This window comes from Aulostomus chinensis, chromosome 10, assembly GCF_037954235.1.
Source record: "Aulostomus chinensis isolate RoL2024-O1b breed Wild chromosome 10, RoL_Achi_v1.0, whole genome shotgun sequence".
Lineage (NCBI taxonomy): Eukaryota > Metazoa > Chordata > Actinopteri > Syngnathiformes > Aulostomidae > Aulostomus > Aulostomus chinensis.
The window spans coordinates 28,869,796-28,889,028 of NC_141329.1; the positions used below are offsets into that span (position 1 = coordinate 28,869,796).

A 19,233-nucleotide genomic window follows, 5' to 3' on the forward strand; every position below is an offset into this window, starting at 1 on the left:
AGGGACGACAACACACAGAGCCGTACAACCATGCACACTCACGTGGACTTTTACAGTGAATCCTGTTGTTGAAATGTTGAAATGCGACCCTGCCGGAACTCTGCTGCCCCCGGTGGTCGCAGGCTGTAAACGTCCCGCTTCAACTCAGATTTTTAAGTAAACAGGAGAAGTAAATTAATTCTTACCGACACAGGAGTTGATGTGCAGCCGGAGCCTGAAATAAACTCAGATTAATATTTTAGAATTTCAGCTGAACGGTTTTGTTCGACGGACTCACAGGTGAACTCATTTTCTGACCTTCGAATCATGACGTGATATTTTATTCTCTCCTCACGCGTTCGCTGTTGATTATTTATGTTTTATTAGTTAATTCTTCTACATTTGGTCTCCAAAGAGAAGAACAAATAAAGGGCCGTACAATGACGTCACAATGACACGTTTAACATGCGACGCCGCGCCGGAGAGGAAGCACGTGCTGTTTGGACCGGGACCGGCAGCCGCTTGTAGCTGCTCGTGAGGGCGGTGAGATGGGGGACAACAGTCGGCGGTGCTCGGTATGGCTGGGCGCGGAGACCGGCATCCTGAAGGGGGTCAGCGTGACCCGCAAGCAGGCCTTCAACTTCTGCAACAAAAACCACCTGAGCCGCGAGCAGGAGGTGCGCGCGCTGTGCTGGGGCGACCCGGCGGAGAGCGAGCTGCTGGTGGGCTCGGTGGACGGAACCGTCAAGACCTTCAGCCTGGAGAAGGGCGTGTTCACCGAGACCCGGCGCTGCGGGGAACCCGCCGGCGGCTGCTTCGCGGGGCTGGCGGCGCTCAGCGGCTCGGTGCTGGCCACCTGCACCGAGTGCGGGACGCTGCGGGTGTGGAGGGAGGACCGAGCCGAGCCCGTGACGGAGGTGGCGGCCGGAAAGAACGTGTGCAGGATGCGGCAGAACCCGGCGCACCCGCACAAAGTCGCCACGGGCGGGAAGGACAACGCACTGAAGATCTGGGACCTGCAGAACCCCGAGAGCCCCGTGTTCACCGCCAAGAACCTGCGGGACGACTGGCTCGACCTGCGGCGTCCGCACTGGGTTCGAGACATGGCCTTCATCCCGGACTCGGACAAAGTGGTGACCTGCACCGGGTACCAGCAGGTGAGGCGGCTGCCCCGGCCCTCCAGGCCGGTTCCGTTCTACAGTCGCGTGCGAACGTCACCCTCCTTATATAACCGGACCGGTGAACCGGCAGCAGGAGTGTGAGAGTGAGATGAGAGTGAACAGATAAATAGATGGATGTGTACATGTTGAGCTCGGTGATCGTTGAGCTTCCGGTTCCGTTGGAGAAGTAAAACCTCAGCAGGAAACATTGACAGGGCGTGCGTGGTGTGTAGAATTTGTGTGTGCCTTCTCTCTTATGTCTCTGTGATGTCTCTGATGTGTCTGATCTCTCTCTTATGTCTCTGATGTGTCTGATCTCTCTCTTATGTCTCTGATGTGTCTGATCTCTCTCTTATGTCTCTGTGATGTCTCTGTGTCTAATCTCTCTCTCTTATGTCTCTGTGATGTCTCTGTGTGTCTAATCTCTCTCTCATGTCTCTGATGTGTCTGCTCTCTCTTATGTCTCTGATGTGTCTGATCTCTCTCTTATGTCTCTGATGTGTCTGCTCTCTCTCTTTTGTCTCTGTGTGTCTGCTCTCTCTCTTATGTCTCTGTGATGTCTCTGTGTGTCTAATCTCTCTCTCTTATGTCTCTGTTATGTCTCTGATGTGTCTGATCTCTCTCTTATGTCTCTGATGTGTCTGATCTCTCTCTTATGTCTCTGATGTGTCTGCTCTCTCTCTTTTGTCTCTGTGTGTCTGCTCTCTCTCTTATGTCTCTGTGATGTCTCTGATGTGTCTGATCTCTCTCTTATGTCTCTGTGTGTCTAATCTCTTTCTCTTATGTCTCTGTGATGTCTCTGATGTGTCTGATCTCTGTCTTATGTCTCTGTGTGTCTAATCTCTCTCTCTTATGTCTCTGTGTGCCCCGTCAGGTCCACGTGTACGACCCTTCCACGCCGCAGCGCCGTCCAGTCCTGGAGGCCAAATACGGTGAGTATCCACTCACCGCCCTGTCTCTGCCCACCACGGGTGACAGCGTGGTGGTGGGCAACACACACGGGCAGATCGCCCTGCTGGACCTGAGGAAGGGGCTGGTGCGCGGCGCTCTGAAGGGGTTGACGGGCGGCGTACGCAGTCTCCAGTGTCACTCGTCCCAGCCCGTGGTGGCGTCCTGCGGTCTGGACCGCTTCCTGCGTATCCACAACCTGGACGACCGCAAGCTACTGCACAAAGTCTACCTGAAGTCCCGCCTCAACTGTCTCCTGCTCACCAGCCGAGACCTGGAAGAAGGAGCGGCAGAGGCGGAGGTGACAGAGATGAAGGAGGAGGAGGAGGTGGATGAGGTGTGGGATGCCATGGAACAGGTGGAGGAGTCCAAGAGGAAGATGTCAGAGGAGGAAGAGGAGCCACAGAAGAAGAGAAGCAAAAAGTGGAAGAAAATTCAAGACTGAGGCGTTCAAGTCCTCATCAGAGTGTGGGACTCTTCTGAGACCAGGACTCGCATTTTTTTATGTTCTTGCTTAAAACACAAAATAGATGCACATCTGTTTATTCCACTGTTTCTGTGTGTGTGTGTGTGTGTGTGTGTGTGTGTGTTGCATCTCCTGGGATATAAAGTAAAAGGACTTCCTCATCTCAGTGTAATATGAGTAGAATTCATAAAACAATGTAATGAGTTGTTTCTGTGTGTGTGTGTGTGTGTGTGTGTGCGTGTGCACGCGCCACTCTACAACTTCTGTGCTTTCATTCTTCATCAGCACAGAGGGACAATTAGAGGAAACACTAAGAACTGTACTAAATTCTGTTGTGGTAAAAGTTCATATTTTTGGTTGAATTACACTTCTGTTTTTTTGAAACGTCGCCTGTCGAGGTTCATCTCAGAACCTGCAGGAGTCCGAGGTGACAGTAATACTATTCAGACAGTACTACATCTCTGACAAGGAGTACTACGGGGGATCATTTCCTGGGTAGAAGCACTGATACACCCTGTTGATCTCATGTCAGTAAAATTGCTAAAGTTATTGAATTTATTGAAGCTTAAAAAGTTTTGACAAGATAAACAAATTATATCCAAAATCAAGGGTCAGTGCTTCTGAGGGGTGGTCACTGGGCTTCAGCCAGCTCATCAGTCCACTACCAACTTTTCCTGCCTCCTTTTTTAAAAACATTTTTACTGAACTTTAACACGCCCAGAACTGCCAGTTCCGGTTAAACAGCATAGATTCAAAGAAATAAAGTAAAGCTGGTTTGTCCCGTCTGCTCCCTCGCTTGTTCATCAGAAATATTTCTGGTGTTGTGATTTGTTTCTCTCAGGTTATAAATTCCCTCCAACAGCACAGGAACATTCAACATCTCTTTATAGTTTTGCCCGGCACTGTTTTGGAAGCACACCACACTGGCAGTGACGAGACCAGCTCCGTCTTCACCTCCTCGACCGTCCGAGGCCCTCATGCGTTCACCAGCAGCTTCCCGCTGCTCCAACATTCATCATCCTGCTTTGGTTTGATTGAAACTGGGAATCTACGAACAGCGTAGACGCGATCTCGTAAGGAAGGACTGGAGCAGAAGTAACATCGCGTTATTTATGTATTAATATATACATGGCAACATTTGGCATTTATCTCAATAAAATTCATAATCCTGAACCAATCGTCTAACTTCCCTTTACGTCATTGTTCCGCGTCCAAACCTCTGCGCATGCGTACATGACGGGGTGGCTCCATTTTGGCTCGCCTCGGCTACAGATAGCTGCCTCTGTTCGCGTCGCTACTTTGTCCATCGCTACTTGTTTTTCCCCGCTTTCTCCCCGAGGCCAGGACGGTAAACGGAGTGTCCTCCCGCGGCCACGACTGCCCACCGCCGGGTTCTGACTTCGTCTCTCAGATGGATGGAGAAGAGGACGACTTCATGTCCGCGAGCCACTCCGGTAAACACCGTCGGTTTCCCGTTCAACACAGCAGCTCGCGAGCTCTAACTGCACCTCGGGGTACGGGGTGGTTGGTGGTGGGCCGGGCGGTGATTCGGCCTCCTGCCCCCACTACTGATGTGAAATGGCAAATATATGATTTGTTCTCTGTTGGATAACTGTGCGGCGGATTAGCACAGCTAGTTAGCACAGCTAGCAGTTCGGTCGTTGTTCCTGTAACTGAGCTCTTACGCACCCCCGACGTCATCTTGAACCGATTCATGGCTCGTGAGGGGTGTGTTACATTCGCGGGACCAGCTCGGTCACCGTAACCGCGTCCATGTTTCTGTGCTTGTGTGCAGTATTCGGTTCCTCGCGCTGCTCGGGCCAGGCGTGCAGGGAACTCTGAGATCCCTCCGGTGACCGACCGGATCTCTGATTTGATCCCGAGCCGCACATCGGCGCGTGTCTCGAATTATCTTGTTCTTCAACCGCTCAGCTTCCAGCGGGAGTTGTGGGTTCCTACATCCTTGTTACCTGACGTATGTCCTGTTCTGCAGATGACGGAGGCGGGACCCCGGTTCAGGATGAACATCCGGCGTCCGACAGCGAGGAGCTGAGGAGAGACCGACGTCATTCTGAGGTCAGACTGAGGCTACGAGCTTCAATAACCACATAGGCAATGTTTCAGTGAAGAATATTCCCTCAAGCCGCGACCTCATGACATCACGGCGCTGTGGACCGATGATTCCTGTCATGTTGCAACATTCTGATGGGGTTCTTGCTGATAAAGTGGAACTCAGGTGTTAGAGGAGAGCCGGGACTCCTGGTGGAACCTTTAGGTCCTTGTCATGTCCTGGTGGGATTAATGAGGACTCAGACTATGAGGGGTGCAGGTAGACTGGTAAACAGGCTCTTTTGTTCTGACTGACATGTTTGATGGGAAATGTGGTGCTGGGACCTGGAGTGGGAGGAGTCAGGACTGTGCTGGTTTCCTCTGGGGGACTGGGGTCCAGTGCTGGAGCTGAGATAGTCATGTGTGTGTGTGCTGATCAGGTCGTAGGACCTCTGAGTGTGACGCACCCTTCGCTTCTCTCCTCAGAATGGTGGCAGCAACGACGAGGACGGAGCCCACAACATGGAGGTCAGCGGCTCTGACAACGAGGACCAGCGAGGGGGTGACAGTGACTCCGAGGCAGAGGCCCGCCGGCACCGTGATGATGAAAGAAGTGACTCTGAGGCAGAGGCACCGAGACCCGCTGACAGCGACGACGATTCCATGGGTAAACGCAGGATGAGCGCCTCAGACAACGAGGCGTCGTCGCCCATTAAACACGCCGCTTCAGATAACGAGGAGGGGGAGGCTTCATCTCCTGTGAAACACAGGGGGAGCAGCTCTGACATGGAGGAGGAGGGAGCCGAGGGAGCCAAAGTAGCTACAGACAGCGACTCAGAGAATGAGGACACCAAACCGGCGGAGTCCCCTGACCGCCACTCTAATGCTGACAGTGACTCTGACACAGAGATGCCTGCCAGACGCAAGGCAACACAGATAGACTCAGACGAGGAGGAGGAGAAACCGCAGGCGGAGGCGGAGGTGGGCGGAGAAGAAGGGAAGTGGAAAGCTGTGATGCACTCAGACAGTGAGGAAGAGGAGGAGCGGGGGAGGAGGAAGAGTCCTGCAGGAAGCAGTGGAGAGCAGCAGGAGACGCAGAGAGCTGCAGACGGCAGCGACGACGAGGACAAGAAGCCAGGTACTGACGTCACACCCGCATCAAAGCCACATCAGCAATAATCAGTCACTAATCTGTGTGTGTGTGTGTGTGTGTGTGTGCGCGCGCGCATGCACAGTGAAGAGGAAGAAGGCCGTCCTGTCTGACAGTGAGGATGAGGAGATGGCGGATAAACCAGGTGAGATGTAGCTCTGACCTCAGGGAGTGAAACGCGGGCCGAGGAGCTCGCTCGATTACTACATTTACGTTAATGTTCTGATATTAATAAGACGGCGTGTGTTTACGACTTACACACACGGCGTCCTGATTGCTGAGTGTCATTTTGAGCCGTCAGCCATGTTTGTTCTGGTCCTCAACAGCCAAGAGGAGGCAGGCGATGTCAGACGATGACAACTCTGACAGCGACAGCAGGTCAGAGGGACCCGACAAAAGTCTGGCAGCCAAACTGAGAGAGCTGGGTTCCGACAGCGGGAGTGATGATGATGAAAGGTCAAAGGTCACAACAGAGAAGAAGGATGAAAAAGCTCTGTTTGGCAGTGACAGCGACTCGGGTGAAGATGAGGAAGAGTAAGTCTCCTTTTCACTCTTGGTCAAGTTTTTTTTTTTTTTTTTTTTTTTAGTTTGTGTGGTTTGAAAATGAGTGGAGATAAAACTGGAGTTGATCTTTGTCCAGTGTGTTGTGTTAAAGTTGGCTTTTTTTCTTCCAAGAATGGCCTTTTTAGGAGAGATCAGCTGATTATTGAGAGAGAGGAGGAGAGATCAGCTGATTATTGAGAGAGAGGAGGAGAGATCAGCTGATTATTGAGAGAGAGGAGGAGAGATCAGCTGATTATTGAGAGAGAGGAGGAGAGATCAGCTGATTATTGAGAGAGAGGAGGAGAGATCAGCTGATTATTGAGAGAGAGGAGGAGAGATCAGCTGATTATTGAGAGAGAGGAGGAGAGATCAGCTGATTATTGAGAGAGAGGAGGAGAGATCAGCTGATTATTGAGAGAGAGGAGGAGAGATCAGCTGATTATTGAGAGAGAGGAGGAGAGATCAGCTGATTATTGAGAGAGGAGGAGAGATCAGCTGATTATTGAGAGAGGAGGAGGAGAGATCAGCTGATTATTGAGAGAGAGGAGGAGAGATCAGCTGATTATTGAGAGAGGGGAGGAGAGATCAGCTGATTATTGAGAGAGGAGGAGGAGAGATCAGCTGATTATTGAGAGAGGGGAGGAGAGATCAGCTGATTATTGAGAGAGGGGAGGAGAGATCAGCTGATTATTGAGAGAGGGGAGGAGAGATCAGCTGATTATTGAGAGAGGAGGAGGAGAGATCAGCTGATTATTGAGAGAGGAGGAGGAGAGATCAGCTGATTATTGAGAGAGAGGAGGAGAGATCAGCTGATTATTGAGAGAGGAGGAGGAGAGATCAGCTGATTATTGAGAGAGGAGGAGGAGAGATCAGCTGATTATTGAGAGAGAGGAGGAGAGATCAGCTGATTATTGAGAGAGAGGAGGAGAGATCAGCTGATTATTGAGAGAGGGGAGGAGAGATCAGCTGATTATTGAGAGAGAGGCGGAGAGATCAGCTGATTATTGACCAGAACTTAAATGTAAAAGTATTTCAAAGCTCCTTGTTAGCGGAAGGCCCTGTGGTTGTTGGTCCCTATGTTGAGAATCTGTCCTTCTGCCAGGGATGGGGCCCTGCTGGAAGACAACACTTGTAAATACACCAGTTTCCCTGTTTGACCTTTGACTTCTTTTTGTTTCTCTCAGAAAAATGATTGCAGACATCTTTGGAGAGTCTGGGGACGAGGAAGAGGAGGAGTTTACGGTGAGTGTGACAACGTCCTGCAGGTCAGACAAATGCTGACCATAGTGATGCTGCATGATTGTTGGTCACAGCATAATGACATCACAGCTGAGCTTGATGAGGTTTTCTCGGGATGGAATCAGCCCGTTTTCAGTGTCCGGGGTCTCACCGCTGACTGGCCGCTCTCTGTCACATGTTTGTGATTTCTAACCGGTCACTTGCCGGCATGCCGCTTCACCGGGAATAGCAGCGAGTCTATAATTGATGTGCAGCGCATCGATCAACACAGAGCCGATGGAGCCAGCCAGGAAATCTCCAGCAGAATAGCAGTGTATCCTGTTAGTTTTCAAAATAAAACAGGGTCTGCAGGCTCCTGGTCACAAAAACAAACTTGAAAAGGACTCAACAGAAACACGGACTTCACCTGCAGGTGGTAGAAACACAACCAACCAAACCAGCCGCGTCTGAGCAGGTGAACAGAGCTTGAAGTGGCATGGAGGTCCAACAGGACTGCCAGAACGAGGCTGACCGAGGTCGGTGGAAGTTCTTCACTGGGAGTTATGAGGACATAAAGCTCATGACTCGTAAAACATTTCAGACCAAAAACAAGTAGAAGAGAAGATCGTTGCTGTATTTATACTCTGTCAGTACAGTTCCAGACTGACGGAGTCAAACCTGCGGCGCTGCCTCTTCGTCTGACAGCTTCCGGTGTGGCTGTGGTGATTTGTTCTATGGAGATCTTCCCTGCCGCCTGCTGGAGCTGGTTTCAGGTTCTAGGGTGTTGGATGATGTGCATCACTATCAAGAGTTTACAGGAAGTGCCGGTCCTGTCTGCAGGGTTTCAACCAGGAGGACCTGGAAGGGGACAAGAAGGAGGCCAAGGAGAAGCACCAGCTGGAGGAGGAGGAGTCTGACTCTGATGAAGGCATTGACCGCAGCGGCCAAGAGTGAGCGGCACACCGACCTCCTCCATGTTTATTCAGCTTTTATTAGTTCCAACTGTCTAAGTGTGTGTGTGCGTGTGCGTGTGCGCAGCACCAGCTTCATGTCTGACTTTGACATCATGCTCGCTAAGAAGAAAGCCATGAACAGCCGGAAAAGGCGTCATCGTGACGGTGGGACCTTCATCAGCGATGCCGACGACGTGGTCAGCGCCATGATCACCAAGATGAACGAGGCTGCTGAGGTCTGCCTGTCAAAATAAAAGCCTGGTTTAAAGTTTGTGGTCATACATTTGAATCCTGATCGGCTTCTGCTTCAACAGGAGGATCGAACTCTGAACAGTCAGAAGAAACCGGCGCTGAAGAAACTGACTCTGCTGCCTCAGGTTGTCATGCACCTGAAGAAGTAAGGCCATGGCTGTCAGACGCGACGGCGCTCATCTGACAGACAACTGGTTCCTGTGCCATTGAAGCAACGTCTTCCATGTGTAAACCCGCTGCTCTTTGTTCCTCAGACAGGACTTGAAGGAGACGTTCATCGACAGTGGCGTGATGTCGGCCATTAAAGAGTGGATCAGTCCCCTTCCAGACAAATCGCTGCCTGCTCTCCGAATCAGGGAGGAGCTTCTCAGGATCCTACAGGAAGTGAGTCCACACTCTCATGGGTGCTTTCAAAATAAAACCCACTTACCATCCAGATATCTGGTATTGTGAAGCTGCTGATCATCAGTTTTCTTTCCAGTGGCTTGATTGGTGTGTTACCATGGTGATGTGGCGATGTCTCAGTCTGTGTTTCCTCCCTGCAGCTGCCCAGTGTGAGTCAGGAGACGCTGAAGCACAGCGGGATCGGACGGGCCGTCATGTTCCTGTACAAACACCCCAAGGAGTCTCGACCCAACAAAGACCTGGCCCTCAAACTGATCAGTAAGAACGTCTCTCTTCACCTCTGAGCTGCTGCGGGACGTTTCTGTTCAGCTCATGTTCTGTTTTAGACTGACAGCCATGTGTCACGGATGTGTCAGAAGCGTGTCGGTGAACCCCACACATGATTCTAACAGGAACATGGAAATTAGAGCCTCATTGGTCCGGCCCCACATTTTCTTCAGGTCTTGTTCATTGACTCCTCCTGGTACACGTCACATCCTCAAGTACTGTCTCTGATGTCATCACGCAGTACTTTTACTACTTTGCTCATGTGTTGTGTTCTAATTGTGTTTGGATGCAACCCCACGTTCACTCTTTTACTCCTCGTCAAGAGACTTTTGTCGAGGCTTCAAAGTCTCCAGAGCTCCTTCAACCTCTCCAGCACAGAACCACGACTCCAGCGTTCCCCTGGTTCTTAGTCTGCTCCTGTATGCTGGTCTGAGGTCTGCAGCCTCACTCCTAGAACACCCACTAGCCTCTGTGTGTAGCTGGCATGCACTCGTCCCGGGGATGGAGGAGTATCGGTAAATAAAGATCCTCTGTCTTGTGTCCAGACGAGTGGTCGCGGCCGATCTTTGGCTTGACGTCCAACTATAAAGGAATGACGAGAGAAGAGCGGCAGCAGAGAGATCTGGACCAGCAGATGCCTCAGAGACGGCGACTCAGGTACCAAAGTCACATCAAAGCTTCCCTCAGTGACATCAGACAACCCTGCCACCTTATTGGTCTCTCACATCACGTCCCAGGAGACTTCCTTAAACTGAGGCAGTAAAGAATGAGAGCGCTGCAGGAAGCATTTCCCTAGGACCTGTTTAATATCTGGTTGTTATCTCCACATCATGGCGAGGAAGGTGATTCCCGTCAGTCATGTGACTCATGACTCAGTCAGGCTGAGTCTGACTGTTTAACAGACGTTTGGAGACTCGCTGTAAAATGGTTGCACCTGCTGGCGAGACGTTGGCAGCTGTTCAACACGTTTTACCGCCCGTCAAGAATCGCAGATGAAACTCGCTGCTGAACCTGAACGGAGGTTTGGGCTGATGTGAAAACGCTCAAACCAGTTTGACATGAAAATGGATTGTTTTTCCCTCCTTGTTTGAGTCTCCAGAATGCAGGAAGAACCAGCCATGTATATTTGGCTTGGAGCGAATGGGGACTGATGGCTAACAGCTAAAGTGTCCAGACTCTCCAGGTCGTCTGGTGTAATCCAGGACTCCTTAATCCAGACCTGTGATGAGTTATCCACAAACACCTCGACTGGAGATAAAAACTGATAAAGGAATACTTGGGGTTTGCCAGCTGGTTCTAAGAGTATTTTACAGCTGAGCACCACAGCAGAACACACCGTGTTCCACCACTTGGTGTCACACTTGAGTCGGGAGGAGCCTCAGAGGAGGAAACCCCTCCTCAAGGGAGGAAAATCTCTCACAAAAGTTTGAAATGGAAAACAGGAGTAACCCTACTTTGTTGTCCCGTTGTGTCTGGTTGTCTCACACTTTCGGCTCTCAGGTGTTGCTGTTCTTCCAACCTCTGCTCAGGTCATGTTCTGACATGGCCGTCCGGCTCGGGTCACTGTGAGACCGGTTCTGAACGTCCATCGACATGTTTTGAGTGTCTTCATCACTTCCTCATGTCTTCTCTCTCTCTTCATGAATCAGATGTGTGTGTGTGTGTGTGTGTGTGTGTCCCAGCCTTTCCTGACCTCCTCATTATTTATGTTGCTTTCTTCTGTCACCCCCCCACCCCAACCCCCACCCCCAGTCAGCCTCAGAAGGTGGAGAGGGCGACGGAACCTGACGTTTTCTCTCCACCAATCAGGTTCAGTTATCAGTGCATGGTTGCACTGCGGCGGCTGATGCTTCCGTGTAGAGAAACGATCGTTCGTCAGTTCACGCTCTGGTGTTTGTCTTTGTGGCGAGTGACTCAATGTGATGCAGCTGCTACCGCTAAACAGACCACACTGGCCTGGCAGCCATGTTCCTCTGACTCAGGGTGGGAAGCAGCTGGTACAAACGTAGAGAACCTGATCAGAGTTCTACTGTCATCACGTCATGGTTGACCAGCAACTGAGAAAACTATAGATGGGAAAACTCCAGCGGGACATCAGCCATGTTTAAAGAAAGGATATAATATTTGGTCGTCTGTTAGCCACAAGCTAACGTTGCCTGAGTGTTTGTCACGTGATATGATAGAATAACAGACCTCATGCAGGAGTTTGTGGGATGCCGGCGCATCTCGCCAGCACCTCCATCAACACGAACACTCCTGCTGCTCGACTCAGGGGTGGATGTCATCTGTCGGAATGTTCCACATACGTGTGTGTCCCAAAACCATTTTGTCACGGAGCAAAACAACTAGCGTCATTAGCTTGGACGTTGTTGAATGCTAATGTGGAAATCATTTGACCTTCTTAATGACCAACACTGGTCTGGAGTTCTGCTCTCAGTTGTGTTTGTAGTCGACCACGAAGTCATGAAAGAATCATTTGTCAGCCTCACTGTGAAAGTTTAACTTCAGCCTGGATGGCAGCGTGTGACCCAATCAGCACTCTGTCGCCCCACCCGGGCGCGACATCAGAGCGGCATGTCCGCTGCGTGAATGCGGTCGATCAAAGTACATGAATATTGTTGCTCTCTTGGACAGATAAGAATGAATGTCCCTCAGTCTACGTGGAGGCCATGGTTTCGTTGAGAGCCTCAAAGATGTGTGAACCAAAGATCTCAAAGCATCTTGCTGTCGGTCAAGCCCCTCCCCCTCTGCTGCTGTGTGAGGATGCTCACACGCATGCGTGTTCTGGCTGCATCATCCCAACAATAGCAGAACTAACGTGCAGGAGGGGGAGAGTGAGCTGGCGCCACCCACTGATCAGACAGCAGATGTGACTGTCCCTCATGTAGGAGAACCATAATCCTGAAACACCAGAACCAGAACTGCTGAGGTCCAGGAACCGCATTTAACAGGGGAAGTTTCCGACAGAGGAATCGTGTGTGGTTGTGATGCGCTCACTAACAGCTGTGAGGAGAATGATCCTAACGGCATGGAGACCTGTTGCTGTCGGGGAGAGTTTAACCTGCACGTCTGCAGACTTTATTGAGGAATGTTTATTCATCCTGATGTGAACTCCAGCGTCTCTGTCCTCCTTCCTGTCCGTCTCTGTAGTTCCGGAGGTCAAACGCCGCGGAGGGACCTGGAGAAACAGCTGACGGGAGAAGAGAAGTAAGTTGATCTTCAGCTGTTGGACAGGTTGAGCCAGGAAGTGGTGGGAATAAACAGTGCAGCACAAACAAGAGGTGTTAGCTTAGCTGCTGACTTCTAGCTAGCAGTGGAAACACGTGAGTCCCAGCCGCTGATTTCTAGAATAATCAAAGCTGCTCCGACAGATCGATGATGATGACGAAGGGTTGGGCCTCCATTTGGAAGGCTGACCACTGCTCAAGTGCTTCTGGAGCTCACTGATCCTGGATCAGAGCTGAACAGACTTTTCCTGTTAACCTGTCCGTGTGCTGGGTTAGGGTTCACCTGACACCTGTGGAACGTGTCCTCCATGAAACTGGATGATGCTGATCTCATTCATGCCCACAAGCCCTCTAACTTGTAGTAGTTGGAACTGTAGTATTTGCAGTAGTAAGGGTGCCTTGTGTCCTCCTGCAGAGCTCTGAGGCCCGGTGACCCCGGCTTCTGTGCCAGGGCTCGCGTGCCCATGCCCTCCAACAAAGACTACGTGGTGCGACCCAAATGGAACGTGGAGATGGAATCCAGCCGGGTGAGTGAGCCGGTACCAGGAGCAGCAGCGTTCATGTCCGGGCCGTCAAAACTGGGTTCTGAATATTCAGGCAGAGTTGAAAATGGACATACAATACTGGTTTTACTTCTTTATTTTAAGCATCGCTTCATTTGGTCTGAACGTGACGTCACGATGGCGAGAGTCTTGTGGTGGTGATGAAGGTCAAATACGCCCGAAAAGTTTGTGCAGAAATGTTTCCAGTTGCACTGCGACTGAGGCGCCGGGGCTGCAGCAGCACTTCAAGTACTCACGTCCTGTGTACTTGTATTGCTGCTGGAGTTTTGAGCTGTTGGGGCGGTGGGGAGAGCAGCTGAGCTGTGATTGGTTCTCTGTAGAACGCCTATAAGAAAGGCATCGGCCTGCTGGAGAAGCACAAGCGCCGCTTTGCTGAGCAGAGGAAGATGCAGCGTCCACAGGGAGCCGTCAAGATCAGCATCGAGGGAAACCGGATGCCCCTGTAGTTTCTGCGGTCGTCCTGTGGGGGCGGGGCAGTAAGTCTGTCCTGCATGGTGTGTCTCGCCCGGCCTGACGGCGTGTGGTGATGCTGCATCAGTGTGTGACAGAGTGAAGAAGTGCCGATGAACGCTGGAGGAAACATGTTTGTCATGCTTTGCCTGACCTCTGACCCGAGCAGTCACACAAACACGGGCCCTCTGGTTGCCTCCTGTCAGTTTGCTGCTCGATGGTCGTAGGTAGGACCTCGGAGAACAAACACCGGGTTCCTAATCTTTCTGTTTGCTCCTGCAGGGTCCGGTGAAAAAGGGGATGTCCCGCGTTGATAAACAGATGCGCAGATTTGCCGACATCCGGCGCCTGACGAAGACGGGTCACGCTGTGAAGATCAGCGTGGAGGGCAACCGGATGCCGCTCTGATTTTAACCTTGTAGGATTTATTCTTTTGTTCTTCTTTAGTGTTTTGTTTGTGCCCTCCAGGTGGCGCCGATGTCATTGCTTTGACTGTCAAATCCCTCTGGACTCACACACTCGTGGACGCTTGCAGAGGTTTTATTGTCTCTCTGCTGCATTCACACCCTCCACCTCATTAAGGGATCTCCTCGTCTCTCATTGGTTCGAGGTGAACGTCCCTCATTTGGGGACGAAAGGACTGAAAGGGACACAACTGGACTCAGGCAGGAGTGCATCAGGAGTCCGTCCACTCAGTGTTGGCCCTGACCGGCTCAGACCGAGGTTCTGTCTGAGTCACGCAGAGACATGAAGTAGAGCAGAATGTCCTGCTGAGTGCCCCGCCCACAACACCTAACGCGGACGTGGTTGACTGGCGACGCAGCGAACATCACATGGTGCTGAGGTCGGACATCTTGAATGCCACTTTGCAGGAGGTGTGGAGAGGAAGACGGCAAACCAACGGGACTTCAACTGAACCAGAAGGTTTTGATTCTGTCAGCGTCACTGCAGAAACAACCTGACAAATGCAGCTGCCGGGGGACGGAGCCCTGATTCCAGCTTGACTCAGTCTTGATTAGTGATCTAAAAATGTAATAAATGCATTTGTCCACCAGTTCTGTTATTTTCCAAAAATTGAATTTAAACAGAAACAGTCAGCTTCAGTCTGAAGAACAGAGAACGTTGGCTGTTCTTGTTTTTTTTAAAAAAGCGTCGTAACCTCTTCAGAACCTTCTGAGCCGGTCGGCAGCAGACACAAGAGCGCTTGCTTCTGACGCCTCGTTGCTGGTTACAATGTCCCGCCCAACATCAAGTCATGTTCCCGTCAATCATCTAGACCCAAAAATAGTAAAGATCAGGTTGAAACCAGAAGAGGGACCCTCAAATCCTGCCTCCATCCCTGACATAGACTTCTGGAAGCTACGCGGCTTCACCCTCGTGACGCTGCACATCATCGCCGCACGGAGGAGACGAGGTGTCGGTACCAGCATGGAACTCGACAGTGAAGGTGGATTGTCTGCCTGGAGCGACACGACGCTCTGTAGACGGGACGTCTCACTCTGTAGACGGGACGTCTCACTCTGTCAGTGGGGTCCGGATGCGCAGCAGGCGGCTTTTAAATGATGTCAGGATTTGAGCTGCGGCTGACAGGAAGTGGTCATCGGTCACTGAGGATGGTACTGTGGAGTGTTTTCTTCTGTTTTTTAAACAAACCTCTCTGGCTTACAGGGATGGTTCCGGGTTCCTCAGGACGATTTTTGTTACCCTGTGGTACCGTCTAGCTAGGCCGCGTGCTGCAGTAGCTAACTGGACCTCAGCCACCCCATCAGCTCCCACGGCCACTGTCTTGCTGCTGTCAGACGGATGGAGAAGGGAGGCGGTGCCGCTGGTTGGTTGCGTTCTCCCAGCACCACATTTTGTTGCTGTCCTGCTGCCTCCTCCACTTCATTCGTCAGACTTCTGTAAGCAAAAACAACAAGAATTCATAAATGAATAACAAACTGAAGAGATGGGAACAACAGCGGTAGACAGCAACTCGCTTCTGCAGACAACTCAGTGCTTTCTAGACGCCTGAATCGTGATTGGCCCGTCTTCTCCTGACGCTCAGCTGGCCGTCATCCACTGACGGTAGAACGCCAGCGACTCTCAAAGCTCCTCCTACAACCACAAACTAACCCTGGAAGAACAGAATCGCTCCACGTGTGAAGCTGTTTCCGTGTTGCCTTTCAGACCTGCTCAGTTCTCTTGGTCTCCTCTGCTACTGTACAGAACCGGGCTGCTGTGATCCAGAACGGGTCGCAGCTAAACTCAGAGCCCATGTTAAGTTGTTTTTACAGTGATGAGTTCAGGTCCGGTCCCAGTCAACTTGTCAGTCTGCGCTGTTCTGGATCAAAAGATAACTTTCTTAATAAAAACTCCAACATGAAGAAGTCTCTGCTCCTTAACTTCACTTCACTTGGGACACAAAGCTTCAACAAAACCTGAATATTGTTTTCCTGATCCACCGATCAACTGAACGGCCCTGAAGAACGTCATACAAAGTACAAACGTGTCCAACGAAACAGTTGTATGTTAAAGTTGTATGAGCAAATGAAGCTAACGGAATAGGAGTGAGCTAACGATGAGCCTTAGCGCCCTCGGCGGTGTTCCATGTTAAAGGTAAACAGATGAAAGTCATAATCATTAGGTGCTTCTATCACATTGGAAGAGAATTCTGTGAAAATATTAAAATAATGGACTTAACATGCATCTACAGTGAGGTGAAAAAGGCGGGAAGGTACGAGCTGTGCTACTAGCTTGTTGCTACTAGCTTTGTCTTCGGAGTGGCAACCTGCTCGCAAGGTGGTGCAGCACATTCGTCCCTCAGGAAATGTTGAGGGCAGTTCAGCGGCGGTGGCTGAGCGGCTTCATGAGGCAAACCTGTCCTGGTAGAAGAATGAGCCGCTACTCAGTTAGCAGCAGGTAGTTAGCCTAGCAGACTAGCATAATAGCTGTCTAAACAGCTAATAACAGCCCTTTTCCCCTGTTTTATAGATACATATATTGAATATGTATAATGTATATATATATATATATATATATATATATATATATATATATAATGTATGTATGTATATATATATATATACACATATATGTGTGTGTGTAACTAAGTTGTCACAAAGTTGTTTTTTTCCTTTTTATGTGTCAAGTATATGTAAACTTTATTTGTAGATCGTTTCAGAGAACTTCTCTGGTTGAAACTACAAAAATACCTACATATTCAAAATTTGGGTATTTTGACTCAAATGAACCTGGCTGATCTGGATTTGGTGACGTTCTGGTTCACAGTTCATGATCGAATTATTTATCCAAATTCAGGTTAGCAGAGGGCTAACAAAGAGTAGCTTAGCTAAGTCTGTTGCTGCACCCATGAACGCCATCTTAACCTGTCCCCAGTCAGCTTGACCAGGGCTTTAATATCAAACGTTAAAATGACAAAAATGCCAGGTAACACAGCATGACATCATCATTCGGGGACGCTCCCATAGCACCTGTCTTGTCATGAGGCCAAATTCAGTTGAAGCAACATTTTCGTGAACTTTCGTTGTGAGAATCTGTTGATATAAATGACGAGTGTTTACGTCAAGGAGCAGACGGACACATTGGTCATAAAACCAGGCGGAACTGTGGTGGTTCACTCTTTAATGCTCATTGAAGGGTGATGCAGCAGCAGAATCACGTCGGATCGTCTCAGCTTGCTGCCGTCGCTCATCGCTGAAACGCAGCAACTGGATGGCATCAAGAGGTGGGCGGGGCCGACTTGTTAAGAGATTTTGCTTTCGTAAAGTTTTCCAGGAATGTACTTTTGATGATCACCTTTTCCCCAGTAGTAAAAACTGCATTCGTTTAATTCGTCCTCCTTTTTATTTTGCCTTTCAAAGTGATTTTGTAAGTGTTTCTGCGTAGTGCATCAGCTTGTTTGTTGTCTCATCAAGAAGATTCACAAAACTACTTCCACTTCTTCACGGCGTCACGGCGTGTCTCGCATCAACCAGTTGCCGGCAGGAAGAAACAACAAAAACTAACATGAACTAATAATCAGATGAATATGTGACGCGTGCAGATGAGACGTGAACTGGTTCCCTTGTGTTTTGCTCTCCGTGACGTGGGTGACGCAGGGCAGGTGATTGGCTGCTTTCGGTAAGGGGCGTGGCCTATCCTCTGCTGTTTGGCAGCCGGCTCATTCCAATCCTGTCAATCGGGGGCAGGTTGGCTCTTCGTCGTGGCGATGCGACGACTTTGCTACAAACAGAGAGGAAGATGCCATTATTAACCCTGTTGAATCAAGTAATCGCTTTTTAAGGAGATTAGAAGCACATCTGCATCATGACATCATCACAGTCACGCTGTCAGGGTTGTGACATCATCATGGTTATGTCACAGTTGTCATCTCTGGGTCATGACATCATCAATGTAGATTTCACTGTTTCAGTGTCATTACAATAAAATGATCAAAATGATGCTGAAATGACATCCCGACTGCAATACGGACCAAGTATGAACTAATGCTTTCGCAGGCCCGTCGCCATGACGACAAGTGAACACCTTTCAACATGTGGGTTTTCAGGAGGGAGGCCTGATCTGGAGGACACCGATCAGAGTATTTCATGGAATGAGACTGACGCCAGGAAGATTCTTTGTGATTTGGCGTTTCGACGTCCCCGCGGTCTTGTTATTGGCCACCTCCCATGTTGCTATAGTAACACATCCCACCTTGATCCGCTCACCTCTGCTTGTTCGATGTCTGTTTGGTTTCCATGGAGTTGACTGACAGGCGGTCCAGTGGCACGGTGTTACCGGGGGAACTCCTCTTCCTCTTTGGCTCCATGACATCATTCTCCATCTTTGCTAGCTGGTCCAGTCTGAGCTGCTTGGCTGGTGGCTCCTCCCCTTCCTTCACCTCTACAGGCCGTGGCTGAGGAGCTGCCCGCGACCTGGCCAAGGATCGGTCTACATGCTGGAACACAACACAACCGTAACTGGAATGAGGCTGATGAAATGCAAATCAATGTGATCAAATGCAGGCTTGGTCTGTTTACTGACGCTAACATACTTCTGAATACGACCACATGGTGCGTCTACATCCGTGTGCAGGGATTAGGCTATTTACTGGAGCATTGATCTGGGGTCAGCCGAGGGAGAATAATAAGACAGGATAAGGCTATATCATGGAAAAAAGGAGACGCGAGTTCTCAGCTGGAAACCAAACCACACTGGTCCAACTTTTAGAGGTCCCTGATCTCTTTTCCACCGTTCCGTCCGTCCCCGTCTCTTCTTCTTTGTCCTAAACACTCGCTGGCTGGAGGCGGGATGAGTCTGTTCACCGAGTTTGCCGCCTGTTTTATTTTCCGTGAGGGAGTCTCCGTGGGGACGATATTGATCTGAGCGGCCCAGCGCCCACCCTGCTCCCTGTTTTCATACATCAGGACTCCACGTTGGGAATCATCACTTACATCACGGCCCCGGCAGATTCTCACTTCCTGTCTACCGGCTGCCTGTGAGGCAACAGCTGATCGGATGTCGTCCAGACTAAACAGACTGGAACTCTCCGCTGGGCCTCACGCTGATGTTGCATCATTCGATATCAGCTGGGAGTCTCGCCGAGGGCGGGACGCTTGCTT

The 19,233-nt window shown here is 50.3% G+C and overlaps 3 protein-coding genes across 4 annotated transcripts in view; 2 read left to right on the plus strand and 1 right to left on the minus strand.

Annotated features, from left to right (window-relative positions):
• The first annotated feature begins 373 nt into the window (after window positions 1-373).
• wdr74 (WD repeat domain 74) lies at window positions 374-2,725 on the plus strand. Its single transcript, XM_086216958.1, has 2 exons — window positions 374-1,136; window positions 2,014-2,725. Exons 1-2 carry the CDS (start codon window positions 528-530, stop codon window positions 2,530-2,532), a joined length of 1,128 nt encoding a protein of 375 aa, XP_086073084.1. The 5' UTR covers window positions 374-527; the 3' UTR covers window positions 2,533-2,725.
• Window positions 2,726-2,883: 158 nt separating this feature from the next.
• iws1 (interacts with SUPT6H, CTD assembly factor 1) lies at window positions 2,884-16,009 on the plus strand. Its single transcript, XM_086216957.1, has 15 exons — window positions 2,884-4,007; window positions 4,547-4,629; window positions 5,089-5,740; window positions 5,838-5,897; window positions 6,079-6,286; window positions 7,480-7,537; window positions 8,354-8,463; window positions 8,552-8,702; window positions 8,781-8,863; window positions 8,973-9,102; window positions 9,264-9,381; window positions 9,936-10,047; window positions 12,541-12,597; window positions 13,033-13,144; window positions 13,913-16,009. The coding sequence occupies exons 1-15, from the start codon at window positions 3,965-3,967 to the stop codon at window positions 14,036-14,038; spliced, it is 2,103 nt and encodes a 700-aa protein (XP_086073083.1). The 5' UTR covers window positions 2,884-3,964; the 3' UTR covers window positions 14,039-16,009.
• Window positions 16,010-17,086: 1,077 nt separating this feature from the next.
• The window catches only part of ostn (osteocrin), a 5,411-nt gene continuing 3,264 nt past the window's right edge, over window positions 17,087-19,233 (minus strand). The window contains exons 1-3 of one of the 2 annotated variants that reach the window (XM_086215299.1): window positions 18,666-19,047; window positions 18,340-18,569; window positions 17,087-17,854 (exon numbers count right to left, since the gene is read on the minus strand). In XM_086215299.1, the coding sequence (XP_086071425.1) occupies window positions 17,767-17,854; window positions 18,340-18,569; window positions 18,666-18,683 (336 nt within the window). In that variant the 5' untranslated portion in view covers window positions 18,684-19,047 and the 3' untranslated portion in view covers window positions 17,087-17,766. Of the gene's footprint in view, window positions 17,855-18,339; window positions 18,570-18,665; window positions 19,048-19,233 lie in introns of those variants that run through there. The other variant, XM_086215298.1, reaches the window with a different exon arrangement.

Excerpts from the sequence above, each read along its gene's own strand:
- wdr74 (XM_086216958.1), top strand. The coding sequence starts at position 528 with ATGGGGGACAACAGTCGGCGGTGCTCGGTATGGCTGGGCGCGGAGACC. Across the intron at positions 1,137-2,013 it reads CCTGCACCGGGTACCAGCAG|GTCCACGTGTACGACCCTTC; the intron begins GTGAGGCGGCTG and ends GTGCCCCGTCAG.
- iws1 (XM_086216957.1), top strand. The coding sequence starts at position 3,965 with ATGGATGGAGAAGAGGACGACTTCATGTCCGCGAGCCACTCCG. Across the intron at positions 4,630-5,088 it reads GAGACCGACGTCATTCTGAG|AATGGTGGCAGCAACGACGA; the intron begins GTCAGACTGAGG and ends TTCTCTCCTCAG. Across the intron at positions 12,598-13,032 it reads CAGCTGACGGGAGAAGAGAA|AGCTCTGAGGCCCGGTGACC; the intron begins GTAAGTTGATCT and ends GTCCTCCTGCAG.